Raw genomic sequence first — 11544 nt, 5'->3', positions numbered from 1 at the left:
TATATACCGAGTAGTCATGGCGCGCGAGAACAAAACCTCTGGTACCCAGGGTACTGGTACTCTTAAAAAAATTTCCTTCCGCCGACTAAGATTACTTCGTAGCGGCAGCCAACTCTTCTCAAATGCTTGGAACACCGCGACCAAAGCATGGCCACTAATAATGTAAATTTCCCTCTAAACCTCTCTAAACGGGCCAACATTTCTCGCAATCGAGTCATGAAGATTGACCATCTTGGTTTGGTCATGTGAAAGACTGGGTGGAGGGGGGGGGGGGGGGAGATTGGATATGAGTGTAGCATGGTGGTTGGGGTATTGTGCGGAGAGTTTTCCATCCCACAACACTTCGCGCGCTCCATTCAACTCGTATTTATTCTCCTTTCGCCAAAAAAAAAAAAAAAAATGAGATAGGTACACCGCATCATTTAATTAGCGACTGGTTACGTGTCAGAAGTGGCATCATATCTGCCAAATGAATTTAAAAAGTATCCTTCTCAGAAGGATACTATTATGAATGCGATTTACTTTTGAAAAATAGTTTTACGTAATGTCTAAAATACGAGCAGCAGTGTTTTATCGAGATTTGAAACCACGAGGCGCGGCCGAGTGGTTTTAGACCCAATAAAACACGTGCTGCGAGTTTTTTTTACGGCTTCAAAAACATTCCTGCAAAAGGGTGTGTCAAGAGAGTTTCATAACAATGATGCTTTTGTGACATAGGAAATCAGCTTACGAGAAAAACATAAAACACCGCATACTAATAAGGAGGAGATTTTATCGGGTTTTATAACCACTGCACGTGATGTTTTATCGACCATTTGATAGGCCAATGGGCTTATAAATTATTAATGAGTTTTTGAATTGCTTCTATTGTGCATTTACCTATTTTTTTTATATTTGTTCGTTCCGTGTGAATAAATTATTAGACTGAATTTAGACAACCATGCGTGGTTTTGGATACAATGTAATCCAGCGGGGTCGGTAGGGGAAAGTTGCTCGCTGCCAAAAGACAGCACCTCGATCAGCTGAAATCCTTCACAGATCTTCACAAATGCCCGCCCCTCCAGGATTAATCCATGCTACTCCACGTGTAATGCTAAGGCTTTTACCATCAGCCTGTCAGTCATTGGTGCGTTTTCTTTCATCGCCTTTCTCTCAGTCAATAAGCCTCTGTAAGAAAATAAAGGAAACCAGGATGTAGTGAAAAATCTGTTTTGTATTGTACTGTCTGGAGCTATAGAGGATCTGTTCTGTGGAACAAGATTCCCTCGGAAATCAGACAAATGCCTTGCTTAAAAACTCACTGAACGGGAAAGATTATTTTTAGTGTACTATGAATTGAAGAAAGTTTTATAACATAAGTTTTTTACTGTACACTTGTTTAATAGTTTCATTAGCTAAATGTAATTCATGTATTCCTGTAAATATAGTTGATTTATTCTTTTGTAATTTTTCACACAACTCCTTGGAAGGAGCATTTTTATGGTAAGATTTCGTGTTCTTAAACAAAGATTGATGATGATGATGATGATGATGGTGGTGGTGATCTACAAGAACATACCCTCAGACATCTGGGCCCATTTTGGAACTTTCTAGGCTGAGGGAATATAGTAGTCGCAAACAAGACTTCAATTAGGGTTCACCACAAGAAAGCAAGGTGAAAGAATATTATGGAAAAGGGAAAAGTGGCTTTTCTTTGGAATTAGACATGATATTGACATCTGCACTGAAATGAAACACGACCTGTGATCCGACGAAGCAAGTGTGACAAGTGAGCAATAAATCGGCGTCAACGTATCCAAAATTATCATCCCAAACCGGTCTTTTCGAGCTCAAGTTTAGCTTTCGACAACAGAATCGTCTTAGGGGCCGTGTAAATGGAGGGAGGAAGATCCTTGCACTAGAGAGAAGTGAAGGCGAAACAACTTGTCGTTTGGATTACATGCAGAAATTTTGGTAGGCGTGGTCACCAAGTGGAGAAGGAAAGCGAGGCGAAATTGTCGGCCTTTAGCAGCGCCCGGCCGCCGCCATGTTTGTTTTTCTTGTCCCTAGTACAAGGACCTTGCGAGCCAAGGTAGTTTATATTCCTAGCGTTAGGATCTTCCTATCTGTCAACTAAGCGGATCCTATCGCTAGGAAGATCCTAGTGCTAGGGCCAAGCATAACCTTTTGCATGTACATGTAAACTGAATCTGTCAACTAAGCGGATCCTATCGCTAGGAAGATCCTAGTGCTAGGGCCAAGCATAACCTTTTGCATGTACATGTAAACTGAATACAGAAAAGATGTGGTGCTAGGATGATCCGCCTTGTAGGATCCTTCCGAGTGCTAGGATCTTCCTCCTTCCATGTTAACAACCCCTTAATCAGAGCAAGACATCATTTTAAATTGATTTCTCATCTTCATACTAGATTCATGCTGCACGCGAATCACGGAGACCGACTGATCTGGCTAATATTATGTCACCCTCGAGCAGAAATCGACACAAAATAACAGAATTAATCACCTAACATCGCTACAGTTATAAGGGCGAAAAATAATCGAATAGCTTTTCAAACTCACGCTTATTGAATAGAAAATCCTTGTAAAAAATTTCTCTTGTTCGCCATTTTACTGACTTGAAGACCCGGATGTTGAGCAAAACATTCGAACAAGAAATGCTTTAGGGTCGTTTTCAAACAAGTCGATATACAGGGAGGGAGGGGGGCGGGGAGGATAAAACTATTTTATTTTATAAACGTCTGCTAATAACCCTCGTATTCTTTTTGTTTATTGACCTGAAATTCAATGGGAAATTTTTATTTAGTACACATACGTTTTGGACATCACCACAGGGTACGAGAGAAAAGACGGTGCTTTTCTAATACACGTACAAAGGTATTTTCGAAGCGAGTCTGGATGTTCCTCAATACATCGCAGCTGCCCGTGTTCCACATGTCTCGATAGCTTACTAAACATTCAAAGATGTCTCACCTGACAAGATGGTGATGCTGCTTTTTCGTAGAATTAAGAGCAGCATAAATGAGGAATAGGTTGAACACGTCTCGCTGTTGAAAACAAAAGAATAAGAAGTGAAACAATAAAACGCAATGTTAAATGCCTCGTTCGCTATGATTAGTGACCGACAAAACTACAGACACATGACATAGGGAACCTTCTGCTCTTCGCTTTCGCTCTTCTGACCTTTTTGTTTCAGTAGCTGGCTTTATATTTAACGGCCTGTGGCAATTATATGGTGATAAATTGATAAAACAGGGCTTTATGTCCTGCAATCCCGTCTACAGTTATATTCGTGATTTCGTTAAGCACTCGTGTGATCACGCAGACCAAATTTGACTCCACTGAGTCCTCGTACCATCATGAGTCAGCATATAACAAACAAAAGCTACCAGCATACCTGGGCGTTACTGCCGCCAATATTCACGATCTTGTAGCGAACTGGTTTCAGTATTTCAACAGCGTTATCAAACTTTCCCTTTCGAAATAAAGAAGAAGAAATGTTATTGATCGGTTAGAGATAGTGATTGGCGTACCCTAAACAAACAAACAAACAAATAAACAACAACAACAAAAAACATAATAAAACAAATAACCGCAAGATTTTACAAGATATGTTTAATTTTCAACAACAAATTTTCAGTGCACGTGGTGATTGGTCTTTGAAAGTAACCTATCACAGGACAGACACGTAGGTGACGTAATGCGCGAGACTTCTCGCACGCGTAGTCTGGCTACAAAGTCTAAAGTCTCATTGATTAACGGCGTACTGAGTCTATAGACCTCTATTATTTGGCCATTCTTCCTCTTAAGTAGGTACTTTTGTATTCCTCGTGAGTGGCCGCTGAATAAGGCAGTTGACTGTAAAGGTTACTTGTATTTCGCATTACTTTACTTTCCCGAATACCTTTCGTGTTATTTGTCTCAAAAGTGCTTTTTTAAACAAAATCGGGTACTTTTTTTCTGTTGGAAATTCTTTAGCAACAACATTCAAATGCACCTTGTCAGCTTGTTCAAATGCTTCACAAATGGCCAGTCCAACCTCCTGTGAAACGTCACGGTTTGTCCCTGAACCATCTCTGCGAGAACAACACAAGTACAGAGAGGAGAGGAGTGTGGAGGAGAGGATGGTGTTTACCATACATCACAACTTATCACAACTCTTGAGAGGTAAAGGCGCTGTAACGGCCCTACAACATTGTAACCTGACACGCTCGAGATTCGTCATCGCTACAGTTTTACCGGGATCAAATATGGCGGCTTTATTTTTTGTATATCAAGCGAAATTTAAAAAGAAACTTTAATAAAAATAAGATTAGCCTAAGGTACTTGTGGGGTGCAGTATATATTTTTTAAGTGCAGTAAGGTAATTGTAATTTGTACAGAATGCAAAAACAAGTTTTGTTTGTATGCTTGTATGAATGAATCAAAACATAGTAAAAGTAACGTAGTTAATTAGATAATTTCCTAAATACCTTTTCCCTAAATAAACAAATGAAAAATGAGAAAATAAATATACCTGATGTAGTCTCTAAGTGATGCCAAGAGTTTTAGTGTTGCATCTTCATTCTTAGCTCCCAGAGTACACATGAGCATGTGAACATCATTAAAAACCTAAAGACGAAAAAAAATATTACAAAGAAATAAAGAAAGAAAGAGAGACAGACATAATGACAGATAGAACGAATGAACAAAACAAAGAATGGAAGATAATACAGCGAGACTGGTATAATTCAAACAGTTTGTTAAAGCATCAGAAATTAGTTGCAGTCAGAGACACAGTTCACGTTTTTCTTACAAATTAAAAAGACACATTATTGTTATAATCCTTAATTTCACAGTGTAACTGTGATAATTTTTAACCGTAATTAAAAAAGAAAAAGAAAATAAAGGGAACTTTAAAAGCTTCTTCAACAATTTCCTAAGGACTGTCTACACAGTAAGTTTGCGAGGCGCTCATTGCGGGGCCATTTCAAGTCGCTATGTTGACTTTCACCGATTTCGCAGCGATAAACCAACGATTCCCTGGCGATTTATTTGCGATTTTGTTGCAGTGAGATAATGTACATGCATGCAAGATGCGGTGTGAGTATAAACTAAAACGCGAAAGCTCTCCGGTTGGTGGTTCCTCGCCTCAAGGCAGCCTTTGATTAGGAGATCGCTTGCACTTTGCTTTCAGCGTCAGAAAATGGCAATCAGGTGCCCATGGTATCTCAGGAAAAATCACTGCAGTTTACCACGGCGATTTGAACCTCCTACCATAAAATTGCTTGTGTAAACTGCCATTAAAGAGCTTGCAGCTTTTGTAATGGATCACACAGTTTTTTAGTCGCGAAAAAATTAAAGGAAACTATATTTAAATTAAATTGAGTCTCCCTTCCTTAACTGTGACATGCTTTATTTCCATCAGGACGTAAAATACTTCGTAAAGATATGGGGAGTTTAATCCTAGCACTAGGAAGATCCTAGAAGGCGAGACAACTTTTCGCTCGGTTTACATGCAGGAACTTCGGTCGGGTTTGTTACCAAGTGGAGAAGGAAAGCAGAAAGAAATTGTCGGCCTTTAACATCTGAACTTCCGGCTGCCGCCATGTTCTTTTTTTATCCCTAGGCTTTACATGATGCTAGGATCTTCCTATCTTTCAGCCAGGAGGATCCTAGCGCTAGAAAGATCCTAGCGCTGGGGCCAAGTACAACCTTTTGCATGTAAACTGAATACAGAAAACATATGGCGTTACGATGATCCGCCTTCTAGGATCTTCCTCCCTCAATGTAAACAGGTCCGTAGTTAAGCAAGTGTGCAAAGAGAGGTAATCATACATACCAAAATATGATCATCAGTGTGTGACTCCCAAAGGTGATAAAGCTCCCTCCACCGACTACCAACGTCAACACCTTTAAAATGAATGAACTTGTAACAATGACAGTTGTAGAGTAAAATATATGATGAAATATATTCATTAGGGGATCATTAGCATACATTGGCATAAACGACAAAAACAACTAGCTTTAAATAATGCACTCTACAAACTGAGAGGGCTTGGCATACTTTAGGGCTGTTTACACGAAAAAATGGCGCCTATGGACCCAAATCCTCACGGGGATTTCTTTACAAAAATTGTGGGTACCGTAGCACTTTTTAACGGGTCCGTATCATTTTTTGCATATCGTGTAAACGGCCCTTTAGTACTCTATAAACTTTCGAGCATGATATGTTGAATAGTTTCTGAGAAATGAACTTTCAAAGTTTCAAGACGTTACATGGGAATGTATGACTGGGTGGCAAGAACCATAAATTCTTTGTAAATTGCCGGTTTCTGAAAGGTAATTTTGCAAAAACTATTCTACATGTCACATTGATATTCACCCTAATTGCCGAGTGTAGTACGCTTTTTAGTTTATGGTGCCCATTTGTTTGTAACATATTAGGTGGGTTCACACTAAAGACTCAAGTGCCCTCGAAGTGCACTTAGGTTTTTGCCAAAAACAAGGGGTTCACATTAGGCACTACAAGTGAACTTGTGACTTATCGGCGGAATCCAAGCGGAGAGGTTGAAAGGAATAAACTGCATTTGCCGCAAGGCAAAAGGTTGGCATGCTGTCGGCGAAGGGGAATTATTTTCTTTGAGGAATCCGCAACGTATCACCACCGTCAAAACGAATAGATGACAATGTACTGTCAACTGCCAGTAGATTTTTGCTCGCAATATTGCATTGATGTTGTTTCTATTCAACGAAAAGGAAAATCTTGTTATTGTCTTCTTAGCGGAACGCATGCTACGTTTTCGAGTTATGAGAATTTAAGAAGTATTTGCATCAAATTGTTGTCGACAGTATCGTCCTCATCCTGCCAGGAATTTATAGTTCTAAAGAACGCCACGCTCGGGATATTTATTGTAAAACAACAACAAAAACAAAAACAAATCTCTCAAAACTACAAGCGCTTGTCGCAAAATCCCGCCATAAGGATATTTCGGGTAAGGAAAGATTGACAATCAAGAAATTGGTTTGCAATGTTCTGATTGGATAAGTGCGCTGGTAAGGAAGGTTTGAGCCTCACTTGATACCGCACTTCGGCTCTTTAAAGTTTCGGCGTTTCCTGGGCAACTAAGCGTGATCAGCCGAGTGAAACGACACCCATTCACACTCAAGTGCCCTCCAAGTGCACTTGAAGTGCCTAGTGCCAACCCACCTATTGGGTTTGATAAATGCTTATGACAAAAATGTATAAGCAATGGCATCAGCAAACATTCTCCTATATCTTTAAACTATAAACGACAAAAATCAATAAATGACAAACCATCGCAGTTATGTATGCAACCAACTTCAAGAGAAAACCTAACGCAGGGATTCGAAACCATGACCTCAGCGAAACCAGTGAAGTATCTCTACCAAATGAGCAGAAGGTATCAAGCCAACTGGGAGCTGATTATGTGGAATCACGTTTACTACAAACGACAAAAATTACCACAAGTCCATGACCGCCTTTTTTCGTTGCTAAGTGAAGTTAAGTAGTTTCGTATTACTATCAAAGGCCAGAATCGTTTTTTATTCTTTCAACGAAACGTAAACGCGAATCTGGCGTTTGCCGTTTGCCGTAAACGCAATTCACACGAGAAATGTATCGAATCGAGATTTGTCTCAACCCGTTGCAAAAACTGACATCGGTGTCATTGTGGCCTGATAAGAAGAAACGGAAGAATAAAGCGCTGGAACGTCTAAAAACCAACCTCGTTCCCACGGGAAGAGGAGAGAAACTGGGAACGAGGAACTGGGAACCGACGTTTCGACATTGCTGTCTTCTTCAGCGTACAAAAAAACGAGCACAGCTTTGAAGACAGTAATGCCAAAAGGTCGGTTTTTAACACGTTCCAGCACTATATTTACTAATTCCTACTTAACTATACATTTTTGTCATTGTGACATGACCGTTTCACATTCCCTTTGGATTTAACCATCTCGGTATCAAGTTTTAAACTCGTAGTGCAGTGAAAGTCGTATATGAGTAAACACTCCCTGGACTGGATTTGAACTCAAATGTTTATTTTCCAGAACAAGACGTGCTATTTTCATATCCAGTGACTAGTCTACTACTAAAGGGGGCAATATTCACTTTCTTACTAGGAAAGTTCGTACGTTTTAATTTAGAAAGAATGCAAGACAATTATTACACCAACCTTCCATTTGAAGTCTGTACAGTAGCGATGAGGCATCTACTAAGTCCAACATGGCACCTGAATGACAGCGCTTCCCCACCTAACAACAGCATTTTTAATATCTCGTGTTAAAGAATAGCGAGATCTTTGTTAACATGTAAGCTTCATTAGCATACACAGATAAATGCACTCTATAAATTATTATAGCTTGGCAAACTTATCACTCGCTGAAAATTTGAGCACGATATCTTCAATGGGTTTTTGACGCTATACAACGATTTTACAAAGAATGTGAGTCGCCACCCAGCCATACTTTGCTTGTAAATGTTAAGGTTTTTGAAAGCTGATTTCTCCGAGAATATTCAACATATTGCATTGACTTTCATCCTGGTTACCAAGTGTGACACGTTCTTTTAGTTTATGGTGTCCATTTGTTCGTAGCTTGTTGTTTAAAAATGTTTTTGTTTTTGCGGCAATTATTTCTGGTGACAGTATAGAAAATCAAGAAAACCTTACATAGTCAACAGAAAAGGCCTGCCTTAAATTTGCATGTTAATATGCTTTCGTGTTCTTTGTTTTACAACATTTAATTATTTTACTTGCTTCTCAGCTGTGCTTCAATCTGTTTTTTTTCCTCAGTTTTTCTTGGTGCAGCAGGCAATGAGGAGCTAGAACCCCCATAACAATTACGATTTGTGTAAGGTGGCTCTTATTTGATCTTGAAACCGGTTTAACCTCAACTTGATCGGGTTTTTTAGTTTCGCTTCTGTGGCCGGAGAGGAGGGGGGGGGGGGGGATCTGCCCTACCCCTCCATAACTCTGACACTATTAAAATTATGAGGATAAACTGTGCGTCCAAAGATTGTTCCTTTGAGGTCCGCAACGAGAAGCGAAGACATTAGATGGCGTGGCAACTACCACCTTGGATCAAACCAATAAGAAGAATAAACGAAAAGATAAGAACACTAAAATGAGCATAAGGCAATTTTTCTTAATTAAAAACAGAAAATTCCTTTTTCTGTAAAACCTAAATTTCTGCAAAAGTCACGGAGTTTCATGGCGTTTGCTCAAATATCTAAAACGTTATCCAGATTCAAAGCCACCGGAGGCAGAATCTCCCTTCCCCTCCACTTCCGGTCTAAATAGGGTTAAGAATTCGTCCAATTTAACTTTTCCAATCATTTTTTGGGCAAACTGCGAGTTAATTGTCTTACAGTAACTATGCAAAAACATACGGTGGAATCACTTACTTAATTAAATAAGAACCCATTAATTAAACCCATTAATTAAACCCACAAAATTACTGTAACTATCAGCTATTTGTCCTAAAAAGAAGAGCTTTTCAAATAAAAAAGCTGTTGGCTCCATTCTGTGAATTACACTGGTACATACTTTACCTCTTCATCAAAAATATCCAATGCAGCTTGGTGTTCTCCCTAATGAGATAAAATAAGTGAAAACAGTGAATAAAACAGTGAAGATACGAGGAATTATATACGTGAGCTGTGGAAGATTGAATTTTACATATTATGTGCAGCAGTTGGGATAAGATCGCTTTAGAAAAGAATTAAGAATTAACCTGCGTAGCTGGCGGGATGGCGATGGCAGAGGCGAAGTTTGGCTTAAAGTTTGGGCAAGCGGCGAGAGGAATAGAGAGGAGGAGATTTTCTCGCGGCACACACGCGAACGGCTCAGGGCGCCCTCCCCGACCCACCCTCCCCCCCCCTCCCATCCAACACAGGCTTTTGTTAAGGACGGTGCCTTCTTTTGCTACTGCGCATACGTTCTGCGCATCTCAGGATGGTCCGAGAGACTCTTGATTTCTTAACGACTGTGCCTCTTAATTCAAAACTATTTTTGCGCAATTTCTGAATATGCGAGAATAAAAGATATTAGCAAACGCTCAGTGTTGAAATCTAAAAAGAAAACTGGGGAGGGGGGGAGGGGAACACGCATTTTCCAAAGATAATTAAAAATCAATTAGGGAAAAAAAGCGCGTTGTTACCCCCAATTTTCTTTGTCCATTTCAGTAGTCCTTGCTAAGACATGCTTTTGTTCATAGTCAAAAACCGCGCGCAAAAAAAAACTCTCTATCAGGAAGCACCATCATTGAGTTGGAGGTTCTCATCTAACTTCCGACATCTTGTTCAGTTTTATTCATAAGTGCGCGAATTTTCATACTGTTCGTTTCATAACTTTTCATGTTCTCGTGAGCTTGTATAGGTTTTCTTAAAGCTTTATGAATTTTCCCAAACTCGAGATTTTTCGTAATTTTCGCAGCTCTTGTTGACCACGGTACGAGATCTTGCTCACCTGGTTTACGCATAAGTTTATAAATTTTTGCTAACGCCGGTTCAAACGTCCAACTTTACCTGTGGCGAATCTAATTACTAGATTCTGTACATGTAGCCTGCGAACACAGGTTCCAGCTGTCGCTTCTCTCCGGTCGAAGAGAAGCGACAGCCGGAAATAAGTCTGCGGACTAGCACATGTAAAGTTCGACGTTTGAATCAATTAGATTCGGCCGTTTCTTATTTTGGTCAACCCGCTGTTCTATTCGACGAGGCAACGGCTAAAGTTCGACTCTGATTCAGACGTCGAACCGTTTCACGCGCCGAATGTATTGCATACATTACGTATACAATAAATAAATTAATTTTTAACCAGAGTTCTGCACGTTTTTATCTACTTGATATGCGCAAAATGCCTGTTTTCAAACAAGATAGCGAGAAAGCAAGAAGGTTCCTCTTGTTTCCAAACGACAAAATATACTATTACATGACATCGCATGACATTTTTCTGTTAACACTGAGCTATTTACCTTTTCAATGTGATACACAGCCCAATGCCAGTAGTTGTGACAGGCCAACATGGCGCCCACCTGAAAAGCAACAACACCTGAGAACCTTCGAAGCAATTGAGAAAATTCGATGAAAGCAAAAAGCTTGTTCATTCGTCAATTTCCAAACAACTTTTACTTACACCGTCTCAAAGTTTTAATGATTCATGATAAAAAAGAAGAAAATCACTACCGTTAAGGTTTGGTTTGGAAATGTGATTTTAAATATCATTAAAGTTGGTGAACTTTTGCTTTGAATTTCTTCAAGAATTGTTAATGGTTTGATAACTTACATCAAACTCAAAAAGAGAGTTTTATCCAGTTTCCAAACACCTTGAAGCTGTCTACAGAAAGACTCGGCTGCTCGTCGTTTTATCAACCCACTTTCTGGTGTTTGGAAATCGCATGCATGAAACACTCTTCTTTGAGCTTTGATGCTTCGGCACTCGCAACAATGGATAGGGCAGTTCCAAAAATTTCGAGATATCTATTTGGGCAAATAGTTCGGTATTTCTCAGGGTTAAATCTACACAGAGAAGAAGTTGAGTTACCGTC

The 11544-nt window shown here is 39.7% G+C and overlaps 1 protein-coding gene and 1 long non-coding RNA gene across 2 annotated transcripts in view; both read right to left on the bottom strand.

Moving 5' to 3' along the window:
* Positions 1-353: 353 nt before the first annotated feature.
* The window catches only part of LOC146458607 (uncharacterized), a 184841-nt gene continuing 173650 nt past the window's right edge, over positions 354-11544 (bottom strand). Inside the window, exon 2 of the long non-coding RNA XR_014858158.1 lies at positions 354-649. This is a non-coding gene — a long non-coding RNA (uncharacterized LOC146458607). The remainder of the gene's footprint in view (positions 650-11544) is intronic.
* Positions 354-11544, bottom strand: part of LOC146458616 (tetratricopeptide repeat protein 38-like) — a 19969-nt gene continuing 8778 nt past the window's right edge. The window contains exons 7-16 of the mRNA XM_085090458.1: positions 11541-11544; positions 10972-11031; positions 9548-9586; positions 8172-8250; positions 5819-5889; positions 4514-4608; positions 3995-4073; positions 3395-3472; positions 2971-3044; positions 354-1167 (exon numbers count right to left, since the gene is read on the bottom strand). The exon at positions 11541-11544 is cut by the window's right edge and continues 116 nt beyond it. Coding sequence (XP_084946584.1) covers positions 1077-1167; positions 2971-3044; positions 3395-3472; positions 3995-4073; positions 4514-4608; positions 5819-5889; positions 8172-8250; positions 9548-9586; positions 10972-11031; positions 11541-11544 — 670 coding nt within the window. The 3' untranslated portion in view covers positions 354-1076. The remainder of the gene's footprint in view (positions 1168-2970; positions 3045-3394; positions 3473-3994; positions 4074-4513; positions 4609-5818; positions 5890-8171; positions 8251-9547; positions 9587-10971; positions 11032-11540) is intronic.

Source organism: Pavona decussata, unplaced genomic scaffold (assembly GCF_977016875.1).
Source record: "Pavona decussata unplaced genomic scaffold, jaPavDecu1.1 SCAFFOLD_232, whole genome shotgun sequence".
NCBI lineage: Eukaryota > Metazoa > Cnidaria > Anthozoa > Scleractinia > Agariciidae > Pavona > Pavona decussata.
Note: the sequence above shows the minus strand (reverse complement) of the source record. Positions and strands in the feature narration are given on the sequence as shown.